General features: G+C 41.1%; 2 protein-coding genes across 3 annotated transcripts in view; one reads left to right on the forward strand and one right to left on the reverse strand.

Annotated features, from left to right (window-relative positions):
• The window catches only part of chchd3a (coiled-coil-helix-coiled-coil-helix domain containing 3a), a 231,677-nt gene extending 223,307 nt beyond the window's left edge, over positions 1 to 8,370 (reverse strand). Inside the window, exon 1 of one of the 2 annotated variants that reach the window (XM_043714036.2) lies at positions 8,153 to 8,370. In XM_043714036.2, the coding sequence (XP_043569971.2) occupies positions 8,153 to 8,233 (81 nt within the window). In that variant the 5' untranslated portion in view covers positions 8,234 to 8,370. The remainder of the gene's footprint in view (positions 1 to 8,152) is intronic. The other variant, XM_043714037.2, reaches the window with a different exon arrangement.
• A 552-nt stretch (positions 8,371 to 8,922) lies between these two features.
• Positions 8,923 to 23,104, forward strand: part of exoc4 (exocyst complex component 4) — a 604,047-nt gene continuing 589,865 nt past the window's right edge. The window contains exons 1-2 of the mRNA XM_043714034.2: positions 8,923 to 9,051; positions 19,821 to 20,205. Coding sequence (XP_043569969.2) covers positions 8,972 to 9,051; positions 19,821 to 20,205 — 465 coding nt within the window. The 5' untranslated portion in view covers positions 8,923 to 8,971. The remainder of the gene's footprint in view (positions 9,052 to 19,820; positions 20,206 to 23,104) is intronic.

A 23,104-nucleotide genomic window follows, 5' to 3' on the forward strand; every position in this document is an offset into this window, starting at 1 on the left:
TTGCAGAAATCTCATTTCATTCCGCACACATGTTCTGTGAAGTGTGGAAGATATTTTTCACATCTCCACACTTGAGACTCCTAATATAAAATTTTACACAGAATTTATGTTTTCAACATGTGATTAATATCGCTCTTTGAGAGGCTGGTTTTATCACTTTTATATTTTCCAGTTAGCCCCCCTTGCAGAGATACACTGTTACATTTCAGTAATACCTACATGATATTCAGTTACTCATGCTAACTTGCCACAAATGCTTTTCCACCTCTTGATATCAAGTGAACATTCAAGAGAGAAAACTTAAGATTAACTCTCAAATTCTAAAGAGATACACAAACTGTGCCACGTGGTTTGTAAAACTGGGCAAACATTAACAAGCAAATTACTGAAACTCTTCCCATATTGATATAATGAAAAGAAATTCAAAACTTACTGAAGTCTTATATAGTGTGATGACATGGGGTAAACCCTTCTGCTAATTAAATCAAACACACAGAAAAGCTCATCTCACCTCGTAATCTGTTCAAGTACGAGTGAGAACTACCCAAATTCCACTATTTAAAAAAAACTCCAAAAGAGAACACTAAATAACAAGTATTTACAATTCTAAGGCTCCTTTCTCTTAAAAACTGGTTATCTACCTCCCACTTTATAACAATATACTGATCCAATAAAGCCCCTATTAAATTTACAGCAAACCAATTTTCACAACCAGACAGCGGTTTTGATCTCCCTCGGTCACCTTTGGTCTTCTGCTGCAAAGAATTTTAATTTGAAAGGTGCGTTTTAGAGAGTGTGTTTGCGGGCAATCTTTGATGACAGTAGGTGCTCTTTCTTTGGCTAACTGCCCAAAATACCTGCTTTAATACCCCAAAACATTGGATCATCTCATTGAATTTTACTGTTTTGACAGCATGAAACCAAATTCAATTGGATTTTAGTATCTTAGGGTATAATTTAGATTGACTGGCTTAATTTGAATTATTGTGAAAACAACTCATTATCTGAGTTACAGCTCAAATGTTACATCTTCAAATTGTCCTGTACACTTTGTGCCTGCAGTCAGTCACATGACAGGTGCTTGCCAGCTTTTCAACTTTCACTCTTTCAAAGGTACAGTACATGCCTTCAACTTCATAACAATACCATATTGGTATTTGTAAGACAGCTTTTAATGGAGATGACTTACATAAAATGTGATATTAAAATAATATTATTTTAAAATTGAAATTAGCTTCAAAAATCTAATATGGAGGATAGGTGATTCACAAATTTCACAAGGAGTAAATTCATATCGAATGGTGCTGTTCGCAATCAGACCGCTTTTTGTACTTCAAGTCCAATTTGCACTAAGGGGAACAATCTGGCAAAAATTACTGCGAAAAATTGAAAAGGCATCACTTCAAAACATGGGGGTCCTTTGCTTTCAACCTCATTACGACAGACACCAGAAGAGTGCATCATTACTTTCATCCATTATTCTATGGGTCACAAAAAATTAACATACTTTTTTTCTGATTATCAAGATGACCATATCATATTAAACAAGATTTATTAACTAAGTTTAATACAGTCTTTGATAAAAACCAATAACTTAGTCAATAAAAATGCAATAGTTAATTTTATCATGTGTATGTTAACCAAAAGATAAATGCTTTTCAATTCAAATATCCTTGAAATGAACACATGCTATTCTCAGGAAAGGATGAGGAAAAAAAATTCTCAGCAGAGACTGACTTTCTGAAAACCTAAACTTTGGCCAATGAATTCATCTTGAAGGCAAAGGATAAAGTTTAAAACATAATAGAATCCATTGCTCTGACATTCTGGCATGTGTGATTAAGTCAATAATGATACACCGTTGTCTCTGGTGTCTTGCAGGCACAGTTTGCTCAAGAAATACAATTTCTAGTTTTCTTTTAAAAAAAAAACTCAAAAGAACAAACAACTTTACCCTGAACTCAGCACGAAGACTTTTTTCCCCCCCAGAAATGAGATGGATCAGCTGGGTAGCTTGTTCTTGGCAAACTTTCCTCCAAGCAGTTTGCTCTGAGCAAGTGCTTCTCCAATGAAGCAGATATAAGAAGAATGTTTCCAAGGAATCAATTTATCAAAACAGCCCAAGCAATGCTTTGCAGCAAAGCAGACAGCACCAGTCATATGATTTACAAGAGGTCTGGTTGAAAAAATCTATGTAAATAGTGAACTTTCAAGACTTCCTCCAGGTATTTCCACAACATTTGAAGGAAATGAATGTCATCAAATCCTTCAAAATCTAACTTTCCAAGCAAAAATGAATATAAAACATCTTTGTAAAAACCTGAGCTTGGGGAATCTGCAATGCTGCTACTCCGATATAGTCAACTTTATAGCTTAGACTTACAAGGAAAACTGCATATTATGCAGGACAGCACCGGAAAAGGTGAACAGTTCAGTATCTTTTGTGGGCTTTTGTCACTGGCATTTAAGCAGTAATTCAAAAAGAAATCGACAAACAGAAATTAATTTTGCATCCAGCCTACAGAATTTTGATTGATACACTGGCACTCACCAGTGACTGCATCAGTAGGATGATACCCAGTGTGAAGGGATTGTCTTTTGAGACAATGTTAAATCTCTTCTGAGCCCTCTCCAGCTTAATCATATCCTTCCTTTAACAGGGAGACCAGAACTGGACGCAGTACTCTATAAAAGAGGCCTCACAAACATCCTGTCCAACCTCAACATAATGACCCAATCCTATACTCAAATATCAGAGCACTCTACTATTCAGAAAAGGCTTGTTATCATTTGCTGGGAAAATACTGGAATTTGTTCAGAAAAAAACTTCATAACACTTGGTAAATGAAAAGATGATCAGACAATGTTAATGTCGTTTTACATAAGGAAACTAATGTTCAACAAATACATTGATTTATTTTGAGAATGGGGTACGTAGAGAAAAGTAGCAGTTGGATTTACAAGGGCCCATGGAGTTGGGGGTAAAATATGAGTATGAATAGAGAATTGGTTAATGGACAGAAAGCAGACTTTAGCTAAATAGAGTATTTTCAAGTTAGCAGTTGTAATTAGTGGAGTGCTGTGATGGACCCTCAGGTACTTATGATTACAGTGATTACAGAGACAAGTGTCTTATCAAGTTTGAGAAGATTTGCAGCTCAGATTCAGGTTCCGGATGTAGGTTTGCTCACTGAGCTGCAAGGTTCATTTCCAGAAGTTTCGTCATCCTACTAGGTAACATCTTCAGTGGGCTTCCGGGCGAAGCACTACTGATAATTCCTGCTTTCAATTTATACATTCGGGTTTCTTTGGGTTGATGATAACATTTCCAGTTCTTTTTCTCAGGGGGTGGTAGATGGGGTCTAATTCGATGTGTTTTTTGATAGAGTTCTGGTTGGAATGCCATTCTTCTAGGGATTCTCGTGCGTGTCTCTGTTTCGCTTGTCCTATGATGGATGCGTTGCCCATGTCGAAGTGGTGTCTTTCCTTATCTGTACGTAAGGATATTAGTGAGAAGATCATGTCCTTTTGTGGCCAGTTGATGTTCATGTATCCTGGTGGCTAGTTTGCTGCCTGTTTGTCCAATGTAGTGTTTGTTACAGTTCTTGCAAGGTATTTTGTAAATGACATTAGTTTTGCTTGTTGTCTGTAAAAGGTCTTTCAAGTTCATGTCTTTTTAAAAATCTTTCTCCTCTCATCTCAACAAATATGCCTCAGTTTTGAACTCCACCATCCTGGGGAAAAGACCTTCGCTGGTCAACTTATCCACACCCTCATGATTTTATAACCTTCCATTCCCAGCAACATCCGGGTAAACATTTACTAAACCTTCTCCTATTTAAAAAAAAATCCTTCTTATAACAGGGCAACTTACACAAAGGTCCAGAAGAGGCTTCACCAACATCCTGTACAACCTCAACACAACTTCCCATCTCCAAGATTCAAACGGTCTTAACAATGAAGGTAGGGTGGAAAATCGCCTTCTTAACCACCCTGTCCAAGTGATGCTACTTTCACAGAATTATGTATTTGAACTCCTACATCTCTGTTCTACAACACTACCCAAGGCCCTACAATTGTACAAGTCCTACATTTGTTAGTTTTACCGAAATACAATACCTCGCATTTATCCAAATTAAAAATCAATCTGCCATCCCTCATTCTATTGATGCAATTTACCAAGATCTCATTGTAATCAGCAATTTTCTTGACTGTCCTCTATACCACCAAACTTGTTGTCATCCACAAACTAACTGACCATGTCTCCTAAAATTAGAACAGGTATTGCAGGTAAGTGAATTTTATGCATATTGCAGGTTAAATGAATTGAAGTAATATGGCAGATTGAATATAATGCACTATTTCTGTCAAGTTGTAGTGAGGCACTTTACTGATATGCAATCCTTTAATAGAGATCCTTGGGGCCACCTGTTTTTTGGATTTCAGAAGTTTTTGCATTTCAGAATAAATGACATTTTCACAGTGAAATAAAAAAGATCTTGCCGCAAATCCACATGTGACTAGTACAAGCGCTGAGACACAGTGGACGCTGGCCAGTGCTGGGCCACGCCAGCGCCACGTCACATATGAGTGACGTAGGTTGAGTGGGTGTGGAGTTGGGTAACCTGTTGGCACAACAAACAACCTTGTTATACAGAAAAAACACTTGGGTTTTTGGAATTCCAGATAAAGGATTGTGTACTTGTCCAAATATCTGAGCAAGGGGCCCAGCAGTCACTTCCCCAGCTTCCCACAGAGTTCTTGGGTACACCTGATCAGGTACTGGGGATTTATCCACCTTAATGTGTTTCAAGACATCCAGAACCACCTCCTCTGCAATATGGACATTTTTCAAGATGTCAGCATCTATTTCCCCGCATTCTATACCTCCCATGTCCTTCTGCACAGGAAACACTGATGCAAAATACTTGTTTAGTGTCTCCCCCATCTCCTGCAGCTCCACACAGACTGCCTTGCTGATCTTTGAGAGGCCCTATTCTCTCCCTAGTTACTCTTTTGCCCTAAAATGTACTTATAAAAATCCTCTGGGTTTTCCTTAAGCCTATTTGCCAAAGCTATTTCATGTCCCCTTTTTGCCTTCCTGATTTCCCTCCTAAGTATACGCCTACTGCCTTTATATTTTCAGGATTCACGTTATCTCCCGTGTATACCTGTCATATGCTTCCTTCTTTTTCTTAACCGAAACCTCAATTTCTCTAGTCCTCCAGCATTCCTTACACCTACTAGCCTTTGCTTTGATGCTAACAGGAATATACTGTCTCTGGCCTCTCGCTATCTCATTTTTGAAGGCTTCCCATTGTCCAGTCGTCCCTTTACTTGTGAACATCTGATCCCAATCACTTTTGAAATATCTTGCTTAATACCTTTGAAATTAGCCTTCCTCCAATTTAGAACTTCAACCTTTAGATCCAGTCTATTCTTGTCCACCGCTATTATAAAGCTAATAGAATTATGGCCATTGGCCCCAAAATGCTCCCCCAATGACACCTCAATCAGCCTTATTTTCCAAGAATATGTCACATTTTGCACCTTCTTTCGTAGGTACATCCACATATTCAGAAAATGTTCTTGTACACACGAGAGAGGCAACACACCATTCTGGTTTGTCGTTTCTAGCTGCAGAAATCTATGTATGTGCCTCTATGATTAGAGGGTCCCCTACCACAATCAATCACTTGAAACCTGACATACTCTTCATTTCATTACAGCTAGTCTTGATATCAGAAACTTGGCCATTCGTACTACATTCCCCTTCGAGTCCATCACCCCCTACATTTTCCAAAACAGCAGACTTGTTTGAGATGGGGATAGCCACAGAAGACTCCTGTACTATCTGCCTCTCCCCCACTTTTCTTGGAGTTAACCCATCTACCTGAGTGTATCTGCAGCTTTTCTCCCTTGCTATAACTGCCGCCCATCAGCCCCAGCTCTTGTAAAGTTCTCATTGCCTCTGACTGCTGCTTCAACTGTTTCATGCGATTCGACTGGATTTGCAACCAAACACAGTTACTGTAGGCATTATCATCAGTAACATGGAAACTCTACCTAAACTCCCACATCTGACAGAAATAGCATATCACTCTATTAAAGGCCAACTTTGCTCCTTCACAATCTCCAGACACAGAAAATAGCACCATCTTTTTACCCTGAAAAACAGTGTTCTCGGCTAACTTTGTACATAGGATTCATATTTTTAAAGTTTGATGAAGATACAGATTTCAATTAAATGCCTATTGGAAGGATGTTGTGAAACTTGAAAGGGTTCAGAAAGATTTACAAAGATGTTGCCACAGTTGGAGAATTTGAGCTATTGGAAGAGGTTGAATAAGCAAGGGCTGTTTTCCCTCAGAGGCTGAGGGGTGATCTTATAGAAGTCTATAAAATCTTGAGGGGCATGGATAAGATAAATAGGCAAAATCTTTTCCCTGGGGTGGGAGAGTCCAGAACTAGAGGGCATAGGTTTAGGGTGAGAGGGGAAAAGATACAAAAGGGACCTAGGGGGCAACTTTTTCACGCAGAGGGTGGTTTGTGTATGGAATGAGCTGCCAGAGGATGTGGTGGGGTTTAGTACGATTGTAGATTAGAGTGGTTCTGGAAAAGCACAGCAGTTCAGGCAGCATCTGAAGAGCAGTAAAATCAACGTTTCAAGCAAAAGCCCTTCATCAGGAATACAGGCAGAGTGCCTGAAGAGTGGAGAGATAAATGAGAGGAGGGTGGGGGTGGGGAGAAAGTAGCATAGAGTACAATAGGTGAGTGGGGGAGGGGATGAAGGTGATAGGTCGGGGGGGGGGCGGGGGGGAGAGAGAGGGTGGAGTGGATAGGTGGAAAAGAAGATAGGCAGGTAGGACAAGTCATGGGGACAGTGATGAGCTGGAAGTTTCCCCTTCCTCCACCTCACCCCAGTTCCAAACTTCCAACTCAGCACTGTCCCCATGACTTGTCCTACCTGCCTATCTTTTCCACCTATCCACTCCACCCCCCCGACCTATCACCTTCATCCCCACCCCCACTCACCTATTGTACTCTCTGCTACTTTCTCCCCACCCTCACCCTCCTCTCATGTATCTCTCCACCCTTCAGGTACTCTGCCTGTATTCTGCTGAAGGGCTTTTGCCCGAAACGTCGACTTTACTGCTCCTCGGATGCTGCCTGAACTGCTGTGCTTTTCCAGCACCCCACTAATCTAGAATCTGGTTTCCAGCATCTGCAGTCCTTGTTTTTACCTTTTATTTAGTACGATTGCAACATTTAAAAGAGATCTGGGATGGGTATACAAATCAGAAGGGTTTGGAGGGATACAAGCCAGATGCTGGCAGGTGGGACTAGATTAGGTTGGGATATCTGGTTGGCATGGACGAGTTGGACTGAAGGGTCTGCTTCCGTGCTGTACATCTCTTGGACTGTACATAATCAAGAAGAACCCACTCTGTTCAGTACTGTAGACTTAACAACAAAGTTACACATTAAAAACTATCAACTCCTCTGTTATTGTGCTGGTTCCTCCAAAGACAGCTGTGAATTTCACTGTTTGTTAAGTTTTGCTGGATGCAATCTGATGTCCAGGATACATGAACTCAAACAGCAAGGCAGTAACTGTGCAGATTCAGTGCTGTGCCAGTTAGTAATTTTCTTTCTCCCTTCTGACCATGTGGTTGTTTTCTTTGCCTGCTTTTCCTCCTTTTAAAAGTCAGAGTGTGAAATCAAACCCAGGTCCTTGAAGCTGTGGAGCAGCAGCGCTAACCACTGTGCCACCTATGTCTTATGGTTTAACAGTAATAAGAGCCTTATGAAAGTTTGAATTTTACTCAGTGAAAGCCAAACAAAAACTAATTTATTGTAAATATTACAGGTCTGTTCTCCAGAAGGACCCTAATAATGCCAAACTGAGTATTCTGCGCTCAAAAACAACGGGTTACAGAATGAGTTCACTGTCTTTAAAAACTTTTACGTCATGGAAAGGCCTCAACCTGAACACTAAAAAGCCAAATTAAGTTTTCAAATACTTGAGCATTGAGTTAGAATGTCAGTTTATTGAGAAGAACCTGGCTATTGTGAAATATAACCAAAGCAATTTGTTAACAGAAGTTATAAAGGTTGTATTTCTCCAGTCTGCCGACAGTGACCCACTCACCCTAATGCCCTTCACGACAGTAATCTGATCATTCTCATCTGCTTCGAAGGAGACGCGTTTTGTACTCCCGCTACCTCCCATGCCGTCAGCATTAACTAAGAAAAAAACAAAAAGGAAACAGGGAACAAGTTCGCTGCCGAGAAAACTTTCCAAAACGTTGCAGTGACAAGTGAGACCATGCAAACCAGTCACACTTCCCCAACGGCCCACTCCATCACACCTCTGAGCACCACCCACCTCCCAGTAACAGCCGGTGCGATTGGTCAACCGCCCCGCTAACGCTGCCATTCCAGCTTGGCTTACGATTGACGTCGAGCGCTGATTGGCTTGCAGACACCACTGTGACGGAGTGGGCCGATCGAGGGGATGGTAAATACTAATATACTTCACAGTCACCTGATGATGGAGCAGCGCTCAGAAATCTAGTGCTTCCACATCAACCTGTTGGACGAAACCTGATGTTGGGTGGTTTTTAACTTTGTCCACCCCAGTCCAACACCGACACCTCCACATCACAGTCACTGATCGATTTCAAATAAAGTTCCGTTTGTTGTCAACTCCCAAGCGAAGATGGGAATTGTAGTTCTTTATCGTGAGCTTGTCCAAATATAAAACAGAAACAACTGCTGACCTTACATATGAAACAGCAGATATCGTTACTCTTATGAAATATTGCCTTCTACCTTCAAGTTGTTATTGGTGTATTTCACCAAATTTAATCGAGGCCCCGCCCTTTCTTAGCGCCGAGTGGTTTGAAAGGCTGTCATCAAACCATCAGTCAGTGCACGCGCAACGTCGCGGTTTAGTGACAACAAAAAAATGGCGAGCGAGGCCGGAAAGTATAGGAGTGCCATCAGTAAAAGTAAAGATCCTTCAGGCTTACTTATTTCTGTCATAAGGTAAGCGCTGTAGGAAAATACATATCCCATCGCTATGACATTAAACAGTTGTTTTGGGCATGATCTTTGATTTCAATGCAAACCTCTAAGTATTGTACTACACGATATGGTAGCCCAACCCAAAGAAACATGTTGGGAAAGTAAAGAAATCGACTATTATTTATGCTTTATCTTGAAATTTGCTAATAGCACTGTATATTCGACAAATTCCACTGATTGTTAAACATTATAACCATCGCCGTTTCATATTTTCTTTGCATTTATGTCGGTCTGACAGCTATATAAGGGGGTATCAGCTTTAGCTCAGTTGATAATATCGGCTCAGAGTAAGAAAGTTGACATCGATGTTTGGTAGGTGACACTACAACTGAAGTATTGCTTGCAGTTTTGGTCTCCCTATCTAAGGTTATGGGGGAATAGTAGGAGATTGGCACTAGATAATAGACCCAGTGATGTCATGATGGGCTGAATAAAATTTTGAGTTATCATACTTCTGTGATTTTGTGAGGATATACTTAACTACAGAGGGAGAGCAAAGAGAGTTCACGAGGCTGATCTTGGCAATGGGAGCACTGACATATGAGGACAGATTGATTTAACTTGGTGTGTACACTATTCATTAGGTCAGAAATCACAGGACACCAGATTATAGTCCAACAGGTTTATGTAAAATCACAAGTTTTCATCAAGTGAAGGAGCAGCGCTCTGAAACCTTGTGAATGCAAATAGACCTTTGAATAATAACCTGGTGTCATGTGACTTAAGACTTTGTACACTCCAGTCCAACATTGGGACCTTTATATCATGTATTCATTCCAGTTTATAAGGACGAGAAATTAAAACATATAATATTCAGGGCTGAATAACCTAGATATAGGGAGGATGCTTTCCCTGGTTGGGGAGTCTGCAACCTGGGGCCATTTAGTTTTATGATATAGGTAGGGCCGTTTCAGCCTGAGATAAGGAAACATTTCTTCATGTAAAGGTAGCGAACCTGTGGAATTCACAACCACAGAAGGCAGTGGATGCCGGATTCCTGAATATATTCAAGAAAGATATTAGTAAATTGTTTGATATTAAAGCCGTCATTGAATATGGGCAAAAGTGGGAATATGGCATTAAGAGAGTGCATTAGACATCATTATTTGGATAGTGGAACGGACTCAAAAGGCCGAACAGCAGCATCCTGTTCTCAGTTTGTGTTTACATCTCAGCCAGGAACACAGTCTGTCACCACAGTTCATTACTGAGGGCAATGTCTGATTCAAGGGGAGATCTGAGATTTCAGTTGTGAAAAAGAGCAGACCTGTTATCCCCTTGGCCTAGAGTGTTATTTCCACTATTAGTGTCACATATTTTTTTCAAAACAAGGTGACTGTTTACCATGTTTTGTAGCAGTATACTGTGCATAAATTGGCTGCTGCAGTGATAATGATGTCGTAGTTGTGGGTACGTTCACTGAGCAAGGAAGTTGACCCCGTCCAAGTGACATTTTCAGTGCTTTGGATCCTCCTGTGCTGCCTTACTGTGTCTTTTGGAATTTACTTGATTCCATTCCTGCTGCTTCTGGTTGCTGGTTCTGGTTCTTCGTTGTAGTGGCCATTATATTGGGTTGAGGTCCATGTACTTGTTGATGGAGTCTGTGGCTGAGTGCCATGCACCTAAAAATTCTCTGGCTGTCCTATGTTTTAGCTTGTCCTATGATCGTTGTGTTGTCCCAATCAAATTTGTGGTCCTTGTCATGTATGTTTATGGTTACTTGGGACAGCTGGTCATGGTGTATAGTGGCTAGTTGCTGTACGTGGATGAAGACTGCTAGTTGTCTGTCTGTTTGCCCTATATTGTGTTTTGTGCAATCTTTGCATGGAGTCCTGTAAATTATCTCAGTCTTGCACATGATGGGATTAGGGTTTTTTGTCCTTTTGTGAGTTGTCTGAGCGTGGGCTGTCATGAATCTGTGATTGGAAAAGTCTGGCAGTCAATTCCGAAATGTTTTTTGTGGAAGAGAGCATGGTCAGTGAGTTAGCTCATGGCATGTCCTCGTTGCATTCTTTGTTTGTTAGGCATCTGTGGATGAAGTTGCAGGGATATCCGTTCTTGGCGAATATTCTGCCAAGGTGTTCTTTTTTCACCCATTTGATTGGGACAATGTAATGATCATAGAACAAGCTAAACATAGGACAGCCAGAGAATTTCTTGAAGCATGGCATTGAGCAACAGACTCCATCAACAAGCAAGTGAATCTTGACCCAAAATACTGGCCACTGCAAAGCACTGAAAATGTCACTTAGACATGGGCCGAAATGTCTGCAAATCAGTTTCCCAGCTCAACAAACATTTCCACAACTAAGACAACTGCTACGCAAGCTACAAATCTTTACACAAACCTTGAGAGATAATGCTCTTTGCAGTTGTCTGTAAAGCACTTTTGGAACATGTTTATACACAAACTTTCATAGTTTATTTTCCTTAACTAAAACCTGTCTACTTCTCTTTTATTTTGGAATGGTAAATATCACATATTCTGGAGCTCTAATCTTACCATGTAATTCCCCAAGTTCTACTGTAATGTCATGTATTTGGAAAGGCAATGACTGATTAGACATCGTCAACATGGCTGTGTGTGTGGGGAAATCATGTTGCATTAACTTGTTTGAGTTTTTTGAACAAGTAACAAAGAGAATTGATGAAGGCAGAACAGTGAACGTGGTCTGTATGAACTTCAGTCAAGTGTTCGACAAGGTCCTGCATGGTAAACTGTTTAGCAAGGTTAGATCATGTGGAATTCAGGGAGAACTAGCCATTTGGATACAGAACTAGCTCAAAGGTAGGAGGCAGGGTGGGGATTGAGGGTTGTTTGTCAGATTGGAAGCCTGTGATCTGTTTTGTGCTACAAGGATCAGTGCTGGGCCCACAGCATTTTGTCATTTTTTATCAATGATTTGGATGTGAACATAGGAGTTGTGGTTCGTAAGATAACACCAAAATTGGTGGTGTAGTGGACAGCAAAGAAGGTTATCTCAGAGTACAAGAGGATCTTGATCAGCTGGGATAATGGGGTGAGGAATGGCAGATGGAGTTTAATTTAGATAAAGGTGAGGTGCTGTGTTTTGGAAAAGCAAATCAGGGCAGGACTTGTACAGTTAATGGCAAGGTCCTCGGGAATATTGCTGAATCAAGAGACCTTGGAGTGCAGGTTCATAGTTCCTTGAAAGTGGGTCGCACGTAGATAGGACAGTGAAGAAGGCGTTTAGTATGCTTACGTTTATTGGTCAGAGCATAGAGTACAGGAGTCGTGATGTCATGTTGCGGCTGTACAGAACATTGGTGAGACCACATTTTGGACAGTTCTTGTCCCTCTGCTGTCGGAAGGATGTTGTGAAACTTGAAAGGGTTCTGAAAAGACTTCAGGTTCTTGCTGGTTCGGAGGGTTTGAGCTATGAAACTTCTTATTAGAAAAACACTCCCTGTATGTTTTCCGTATAGAGGTTTGCAAAATTATGAGGCGCATGGATAGGATAAATAGATAAAGTCTTTTCCCTGGGGTCGGGGAGTCCAGAACTAGAGGACATAGGTTTAGGGTGAGAGGGGAAAGATATAAAAGAGACCTAAGAGGCAACGTTTTCTCACAGAGAGTGGTACGTGTATGGAATGAGCTGCCAGAGGAAGTGGTGGAGGCTGGTACAATTGCAACATTGAAGAGGCATTTGGATGGGTATATGAATAGGAAGGGTTTGGAGGGATCTGGGCCGGGTGCTGGCAGGTGGGACTAGATTGGGTTGGGATATCTGGTCGACATGGACGGGCTGGACCGAAGGGTCTGTTTCCATGCTGTACATCTCTATGACTTGGGACCTCCGTGAACTTCTGCAGTGCATGTTGTAAACATAACTGTGCGTGAGCATCAAAGGGAGTCGATGCCTGTGGATGTAGTGCCATGTAGGCCTGTTTCTATGCTGTACATCTCAATGACTCTATAGGTAGTTAGGTTAATTTGAAAGCTTTTTTGATGTGTATTTCCTCAAATGTATTGGAAATACTGCAGGTCTGAGAAGTGGTAAAGAGTCATTGAGATGTATAGAAATGTGTTCTATAATTCGAAATTACATTTTTTAGTCCAATTGTTTAAGGGCAAGTGTTTAAGGCTATAAACATTCTCATGACCACCCAACTCCTGTACTCACTGCTCTGACCAATAAAGGAAAGGATCCCAAATACCCTACTTCACTATCCTATCGATCTGCGACTCCACTTTCAAGGAACTATGAACCTGCACAGCAAGTTCTTTTGTTCCGCAACACTCCTCAGAACCTCACCAATAGGTGTATAAGACCTGCCCTGATTTGCCTTTCCAAAACACAGCACCTCACCTTTATCTAAATTAAACTCCATCTGCCATTCCTCAGCCCATTGGCCCATCTGATCAAGATCCTGTTGTAATCTGAGGTAACCTTCTTTGCTGCCCACTACACCTCCAATTTTGGTGTCATCTGCAAACTTGCTAACTATACCTTCTACGTTGACATGCAAATCATTTATATAAATGACAAAAAGCACTGGGCCCAGCACCGATCCTTTTGGCACTCCACTCGTCACACTCCTCCAGTCTGAAAAGCATTCTTCCACCATCACCCCCTGTCTTCGACCACCGAGCTGTATCCCACAGGATCTAACCTTGCTAACCAATCTACCATGAGGAACCTTGTCATATGCCTTCCTGAAGTCTGCACAGGTCATGTCAACCACTGTACCCTCATCAATCCTCTTCGTTACTTATTCAAAAAAACTCAATCAAGTTAGTGTGACATTTCCTGCTCACAAACCCATGTTGACTATCCCTCATCAGTCCTTGCCTTTTCAAATACATGATTAGATTAGATTTTCTACAGTGTGGAAACAGGCCCTTCGGCCCAATAAGTCCACACTGCCCCTCCGAAGAGAAACCTACCCAAACCCACTCCCCTATATTTACCCCTGACTAACGCACGTAATACTGTGGGCAATTTAGCATGGCCAGTTCACCTGGCCTGCACATCTTTAGATTGTGGGAGGAAACCAGAGCACCCGGAGGAAACCCACGCAGTCCCGGACGACGTGCAAACTCCACACACAGGCAGGAATCGAACTCAGGATCCTGGTGCTGTGAGGCAACAGTGCTAACCACTGAGCCACCGTGCCGCCCATGTAAATCCTTTCTGACAGGATTCCCTCCAACAGCCTGGCCAACACTGGTGTCAGGCTCACCGGTCTATAGTTCACTGGCCTTTCCTTAGCATCTTTCTTAAATAGTGGTACCACGTTAGCCAACCTCCGGTCTTCTAGCACTTCATCTGTGACTATTGATGATACAAGTGTCTGAGTAAGGGACCCAGCAATCACTTCCCTAGCTTTCCACAGAGTTCTAGGGAACACCTGATCAGGTCCTGGGGATTTATCCACCTTTATGCGTTTCAAGACATCCAGCACCACCACCTCTGTAATATGGACATTTTGCAAGACATCACCATCTGTTTTTTCACATTGTGTATCTGTCATGTCCATCTCCACAGTAAACATTAGTGCAAGATACTCATTTTGTATTTCCTCCATCTTCTGCAGTTCCACAAATAGACCACCTTGCTGATCTTTGAGGGGTCCTATTCTCTCCTTAGTTACCCTTTTGTCCTTCATGTATGTGTAAAATTGCTTGGGATTTCCCTTGACCTTACTTTCCAAAGCTGTCTCATGTATGTTATGGACTAGGCCAGACCCCATCAAAACATTTCAAGAAAGTAGCCTGGACCCTAACTTTGCATGTTCTTTTAAGCATGTGTGTTGTGGGTTTTCCAGAAGTGATGCGCCTGGCCCATCCACTTAAATTTCCTTTTGTTCAAAAAGAATGTGCAAAATTACTGAATAAAACAGAAGATAACAGAATATAAAATTATTTAACCTATCTGAAAACCCAACAGATTATCCAGTTTAATGATGTTGTTCCAAATTCCTGCAACAGTCCCAATAAACACCCCTTGGGGGGGGGAGGGGGCGAGTGGCGGCGGTGGTGGTGTTGGTGGGGAATAAAGGTAAATACAGAGCCAGGAGAGATGTCAGAGACCGTGAGAGGATCAGAATGGCACTGCTTCTTGGACCAGCAGCCTCAAAAAAGGATGAGCAGCTCTGAAAAGCCAGACTGCCAAAACTCAAATGAAACCAAACCATAGAAAAGCTGAGCTGGGAGAATTGGCCACTCCCCCTTGATTGTCCAACTTTGTTTTAAACACAACCTTGTTAAAGCAGCTGCACCATCACATGTCCCCTTTTTGCTCTCCTGATTTCTCTCTTTAAGTATACTCCTACTGCCTTTATACACTTCTAGGGATTCATTCGATTCTGCTGTCTATACCTGACATATGCTTCTTTCTTTTTCTTGACCCAAACCTCAAATTCTCTCATCGTTGAACGTTTCCTACACCTACCAGCCTTGCCTTTCACCCTAACAGGAATATACTTGTGTATATTCCTGTTAGGGTGACTCTCTATCTCATTTTTTTAACGTTTCCCATTTTCCAGCTGTCCCTTTACCTGTGAACATCCGCCCCCATCAACTTTTGAAAGTTCTTGCCTAATACTGTCAAAATTGACTTTCTTCCAATTTAGAACTTCAACTTTTAGATCTGGTCTATCCCTTTCCATCACTGTTTTAAAACTAATAAAATTTTGGTCACTGGCCACTGACACCTCAGTCAACTGTCCTGCTTTATTTCCTAAGAGTAGGTCAAGTTTTGCACCTTCCCTGGAACATACTTGCACATGTTGAATCAGAAAATTTTCTCGGACACACTTAACAAATTCCTCTCCATCTAAACCCTTAACACTGGCAGTCCCAGTCTGTGTTTTGAAAGTTAAAATCCCCTACCATAACCACCCCATTATTCTTGGAGATAACAGATCTCCTTAGAAATTTGTTTCTCAATTTCCCATTGACTGTTGCAGGTTATGCTGTATATTTCCAATAAAGTGATCATCCCTTTCTTATTTCTCAGTTCCACCCAAATAACCTCACTGGATGTATTCCCAGGAATGTTCTCCAAGTACAGCTGTAATGTTATCCCTTATCAAAAACGATACTCCCCCTCCTCTCTTGCCCCACTTTTTCTATTGTTCCTATAGCATTTGTACGCTAGAACATTTAAGCTGCCAGTCCTGTTCATCCCTGAGCCGAGTGCTTTTAGTCATTATGATATCCAAATCTCATGTTCGAAACCCCATGCCCTGAGTTCATAGAATCATAGAATTCCTACAGTGTGGAAACAAGTCATTCAGCCCATCAAGTCCACTCTGACCCTCTGAAGAGTAACCCACCCAGACCCATTCCCTACCTTTATTACTCTACAATTACCCCTGACTATTGCACCCAACCTACACATCCTTGAACACTGGACAATTTTAGAATGGCTAATTCCCCTAACCTGCTCATCTTTGGATTGTGGGAGGAAACTGGAGCACTCGGAGGAAATCCATGCAGACATGAGGCGAATGTGCAAACTTCACACAGACAGGCACCTGAGGCTGGAATTGATCCCGGGTCCCTGATTATGTGAGACGGCAGTGCTAACCACTGAGCGACCGTGCCTTGCCTGTTAGGCCTCATGGATTGAAATAAATGCAGTTTAATTTGTCAGTCCTACCTCGTTCTCTGCTTTGTTCCTGCCTGCCCTAACTGTTTGATTTGCTCCTTTTCCCAACTGTACCATTCTCAGGCTGATCTGTCCTCACTACCTTCCTGCCACCAACATCCCCCACTCCCAGCCTTCCAACTCCATCCAAGCCCACCTTAATGGTTTAAATCCTTCTAAGTGGCTCTGGCAAATCCCCCTTCCAGTATATTAGTCCCCTTCCAATTCAGGTGCAATGTGTCCTTCCAATACACTTCACTCTTACCTCATAAGAGATTCTAATGATCCAAAAATGTCAATCCTTCTCCCATGTACCAGCTCCTAAGCTACACATTCATCTGCTCTAACCTCCTATTCTCACCCTCAATAGCTCGTAGCACCAGGAGTAATTCTGATCTTAAAATCCTTGAGGATGTCCTTTTCAACTTCCTGCCAAACTTCCTATATTCTCCGTTCAGAATTCTCTTTCTATGTTGTTAGTTCCAATGTGTCCAATGACTTCCTGCCAGTCCCACTCCCCTTTTGAGAGTGTTCTGAACTCTCTGAGATATCCTTGATTCTGGCACTAGGGAGGCAATACCATTCTGATTTCTTGGTCACTGCTGGCCTCTGATTAGAGAGACCCCTATCACAATCAATCACTTGAAACCTGACATACCCTTCATTTCATTATAGCCAGTCTTGGTACCAGAAACTTGGCTGTTCGTTCTTCATTCCCCTGAGAGTCTATCACCCTCTACATTTTGCAAAATGGCATACTTGTTTGAGATAGGGATAGCCATTGGAGACTCCTGCACTGCCTTCTTCCCTCGCCTAACTTTTCTGGACGTAACCCATCTGACTGTATCTGCGGTTTTAGTCCCTTCCTATAACTGCCATCCACCACACCTGCTGGCTCTTGTACATTTCTCATTACTTGCCACTGCTGCTCCACCTGATCTATGTGATCTGATACTATTCGCAACCAAATAGCGGCACGGTGGCACAGTGGTTAGCAGTGCTGCCTCACCGTGCCAGAGACTCTGGTTCAATTCATGTCTCGAGCAACAATCTGTGTGGAGCTTGCACATTCTCCCCATGTCTGCGTGGATTTCCTTCGGGTGCTCCGTTTTCCTCCCACAGTCCAAAAATGTGCAGGTTAGGTGAATTGGCCATGCCAAATTGCCCGTAGTGTTAGGTGAAGGAAAATGTAGGGGAATGGGTCTGGGTGGGTTGTTCTGAGGAGGGTCGGTGTGGACTTGTTGGGCCGAAGGACTTGTTTCCACACTGTAAGTAATCTAATCTATGTAAACACCTTTACTGTAGACATAATCATCAGTAACAATAGAATCTCCCACATCTGACAGAAATAGCACTTGACTCTAACAAAGGCTGTTTTTGCACCTTCACAATCTACAGACCCAGAAAATAGGTCTTAGTACTCCAAAAATCACTTCTCCAGGCTAACCTCGTACCTGTTTTATGTTTTTAAAATTGTCAAGAAGACACATCTCAATAAAACATGTAATCAATAAGTACTCAGTCTACTCACTATTGTAGATTTACAAAAAAGAACCGCAAGGTTACATTTGAAAACTATGCACTTATCTGCTCTCGTGCTGTGAATTCCCCCACACTGGTTCCTTCAAGGTTAGCTGTGATTTTCGCTGTTTGTTCATTTTTCTTAAATGTACTCCAATGTCCAAAGATATTTGAACTCAAACCGCAAAGGCAGTAGCTGTACAGATTCACTACGGTGTCAGACAGCAATGGAGGATTGTTTTGTCGTTTGATTCACTGATTATGTGGTCTCTGCCTTTTGTCTCTTTCCCTCCTTTTTAAAGTGCCGTTGTTTTGGTCTTTTTTTCCTCTCAAAGTTCCAAACAAAAAACCAACAGGTTATAAAACAGTAATCGTTCCTCCTGGAACTCAAAGATGTCAGCACCAACATGTAAAATACCTCAAAAAAAAGGAGCAGCTCTTCAAGCAAGATTTTTTTTACTGCACTATTCCGAGCCTCTGACCTACTCTTGTTGTCTCTATTTATATGACGAGTCCAATTGTGTTTCTGGTCGATAGTAACCACCACTATGTTGATATTGGGGGTTTCAGTGATGGTAACACCATTAAATGCCAAGGGTCAATAGTTAATTTGTTAAGAAACCAAGACCTACAAATAGAGAGGTGGGACATACCACTAGCGCTTCTCCAGAGACTCTCACTGATGATGCTAACTAGTATGGTCATGAAACGTCTGATAACAAACCTTCAAGTTCAGTGAGCTAACTTACATACTTTATCATCAATCTGAGCTACAAATCTTCTCCAAAATAGTTAATTTGTTTCTGGAATTTGTGTGGTGTGAATGTCACTTACCATTTATGTGATCACGGAGTTCAATTTCTAACAGTATTTGATCATTGGATATGGTAGTTGATTACTAGGCAAGAGTCATTCTTCACCCTCTGCATCCAGTGAATAAAACAAAATAAAGTATTACAGTCCACTTTTGGGAATGGTCGGTATGATTGTTTCATGTGATATGCCTTTTTTGGCACCAGAAAATTGTAATTTGTATCTGAGCATGAAGTGCAAAATACACTGGAAGGCCTGTTTGATTTTCTGTTCAATTCAGTTAAAATATTAAAATTCAAAAAGCCCCTGTGCAATGGCAATATAGGTTACGTTACAAGCAGTTAATCAGCACACCATGGCAATTTTCTTATGCCAAAATCCATTAACGTCAAAGCTCCTGGTGATGATCATGCAAGTATCTAATATGATATCATCCTCTACAGCAAATTGGGATTGCAGAAATGTTCATTTTCCCCTTTATGTAATTCTTCATGAGTCTTTTAGAAATGGTTCATGCAGTGCAGTATGTTTGTCCTGTGGGTATACAGAGAAATAAAACCTTTAAAATTCTTTTTTCTTAAATCTTTTACTAACACTGCTTATCAAAAATAATTACAAACAAGGTCAATAGCAAAATTCAGCGTTTTGCGTTACCTAAAATGAAAATGTCCATTTATTATTTTGAAAGACTTCAGTCAGATTCAAGTGATGTTGGCAAGTATATTTTGTCATTCAAGTGAAATATCCTCTTAATTCTACTTTACCTATGTCTTTTTGTAGAACTCTGTCTATGAGTGATGATGTTCATGATCGAGAAGCTGAGAAGGGCCGCCTTGAGGAAGCTTATGAGAAATGCGACCGTGACTTAGATGAATTGATTGTACAGCACTACACAGAACTTACCACAGCCATCAGGACATACCAAAGTATCACAGAACGTATCACCAGCTCACGCAACAAAATCAAGCAGGTGAAGGAGAATCTGCTTTCATGCAAAATGCTGCTCCACTGCAAAAGGGATGAGCTGCGCAAACTTTGGATTGAAGGTATTGAACACAAGCATGTCCTCAATCTGCTTGATGAAATTGAGAACATCAAACAGGTGCCACAAAAGCTGGAACGATGCATGGCAAGCAAACATTATCTTCATGCCACAGATATGCTGGTAGGTACTGGCCGAAATGTGAATGGAGGTTTGTTCAAGCTGCTTAGTAATCTGTGCAGATTGAATGCTAGATAATCAAGAATTCTATGGATTGCTAACTGTTTTACGGAAGCATATTTATAGTAGATAAGAAATGAGCAGGAGTAGACCCCAGGACTCTTGAACTTGCTTTGTTTATTTGATTGGAAACAATTACTAATAAAGGTTTTAAAAAATGTAGTTTTGAAACCAAGGTAATGTTTGGTTATAAATGCACGTCATGTTTCTAGGATTCAGATAGACTTTTTTTTAAGAGTTTTACAGAATTAATTCTGATTTCATTGCTACCTGGAGAAATTTGGCCAGGTTTTATTTATACTTTCGTACAAGTTCAATCTTTCTTTTTCCAGGTCATTTTTTTTCAACTGCAAAGACTGATGAGGATGGGATGAATTGTATCAATGCCACCTCTAGGTGGCGCATGGGTTGCGCACACCCAAACATAAAGCTAACTCCCTTTGTAAGCGATTTTAAAACACCTGTTCTATTTAGATTTTCTATGGAGCCAGCAATTAGGGCCTGAGACCAGCTCTATTATTTGTGTACAGCCAGCCATCCTTCCAGGATTGAAAAGTTGAAGTGACTGCATCCCTCGAACTACACTGATCATTTGCCAGTCTTGTTCGAAATGTTTGTCATGTTGGTGATTACACCAGTGGCACCTACATATTTAGAGCTGGCTGATGCCTCAGTCTGCATATGTGCTGGCAGCCATTTGGTGCTCACAGTAATCACTCAGATGTTGGATACAATCTTCAAGTCATGTTAAAGACTAACGCAGAGCAATATATGCATATCTAAAGTTTATCCCTATTGTAATGATACTGTGGCTGAAAGAGATGTTTTTTTTCATTTCTTTTATGAAGAAAGCTTGAGATATTTCCCAAGTGGTCTGCTCATTGTGAGTCTGCGAGCTTGTGAGGCCTAGGGTTTTTTTTCACAGCTGGAATAATAGAAGCAGCCTGAATGGGTGGGGTGTAGGATTTTTAGTTTTAGCTTTCTGCAGTTGCTGGGGTTTTGAAGCTGGATGTCGAAGGTCATCTTTCTCTCTGTTTCAACTAAAAGCTAGGGTTCTCTTCCTGCTGCTGGAATTGCATGAGACACAACCAGTTTTACTGACTTTGTCTTTGCTATGGATGTATTTATGGGATAGGACTGTATATTGAAATAGTCACTTAGTAGTTAATATTATTTTATTATTATTTCAAGAGTTACAGTTAAGCCAGTTCTTTTTTATTTTATGTATTTTAACTGTAATGTAAAAGTAAAGTGTTTTTACAATTTAGATACTAGCCTTAAACTTACCAAACAAGCAAGTTAAGATTTTCTTTTTGCATTGGAAAGAAAGAAAATAAAGACTGACATTATTTTAAAAATGTGAAGGAGGACTGTGATTAAACAGTTATGGCCTTAAACTCGCAGAGTTGACATGTTAATGCTGAATGCAATGTAGATAAGTCCGGCAGCTAGAGTCAATGGACTGTCAAGTCGTTTGCATTTTATTTTCAAAATAAGATCAGTGCATTGACTTTAGGAGTTGGGAGGTCATGTTGTGGTTGTACAGGACTTTGGTTGGCCATTTTTGGAATACTGTGTTCAATTCTAATTTTCTTGCTGTAACAAAGATGTTGTGAAACTTGAAAGGGTTCAAAAAAGATGGACAAGGATATTGCCAGGGTTGGAGGGTTTGAGCTATAGGGAGATGCTGAATATACTGGGGCTGTTTTCTCTGGAGCGTCAGAGGCTGAGGTGTTACATCTTGAAACACATGGATAGGGTGAATAGGCAAGGTATTATTCCCAGGGTAGGGGAGTCCAAAACTAGAGGGCATAGTAGATTTGAGGTGGAGAGGGGAAAGATTTAAAAGGGACCTGAGGGGCAACTTGTTCATGCAACGGATGGTGCATGTATGGAAGGAGTAGTCAGATGAGTTGATAGAGGTTGGTACAATGTCAACATTTCAAAGGCACCTGGATGGGTATATGAGTAGGAAGGGTTTAGAGGGATATGGGCCAAGTGCTGGCAAATGGGACTAGATTAATTTAGGATATCTGGTTGGCATAGATGAGTTGGATCGAAGGGTCTCTTCCATATTGTGCATCTGTGTCTGTGACTCGAGGTGGTGGAGCAAATAAATCTCTGGGTGCAGAAAAATACATCATGAAAATGACAAGTGCAATTCAAATAGAAGCCATAAAATGTGCAAGTCAAGCATTCTGAAAGAAATCAAATCAATCAACAGAAGTTCCATTCACACAATTCATGCAAAAAAACATATTTTGTTAGAGCTTTTCATCATGCACTCATCAGGATGATTTGCAAGAATATTAATATAAAGGGGAAAGCCAGCATTCATCCTCTGTGAGGAGAGTGCTGATTGGTACAGGTATTGCTTTGGAGCATATGCCAGTTCATCTCGAAGGACAAAGACAAAGATGCATGGGACCGTCACTTGAATGTTTCTCTCAAAGCAATACCATTGAGTTGGAACTATATCATCTTTCCTTCACTGCTGCTGAGTCTAAATCCTTCCAAATAGCATTTTGGGTGTGCCTATGCTCCAACAATTGTAGCAGTTCAAGAAAGCAGTGGAATATCGCACTCTAGAGGGAGATTAACATTGGGCCAGCATCTATTGTCTAGTCAGTGACATTGACATGCCACAAATGATGATTAGAAAAAAAAAGCTTCCACTTTTAATTTAGAATATGGACGATAGGCGATACAGTGCTGATACCAGAACTGAGAGTATCGTTATCAAAGCATGCTGAACTGGTTGGCGTTTCTTTGGTGCGCCAAAGTTTGTGGACATTAGAAAACATGGAAGTTTTTGTAAACTGAGAGATGTAGAACTTAGTGT

The sequence above is a fragment of the Chiloscyllium plagiosum genome, unplaced genomic scaffold, assembly GCF_037043375.1.
Source record: "Chiloscyllium plagiosum isolate Xiang-an unplaced genomic scaffold, Cpla_swu_hap1 HiC_scaffold_23, whole genome shotgun sequence".
NCBI classification, from domain to species: Eukaryota; Metazoa; Chordata; class Chondrichthyes; order Orectolobiformes; family Hemiscylliidae; genus Chiloscyllium; species Chiloscyllium plagiosum.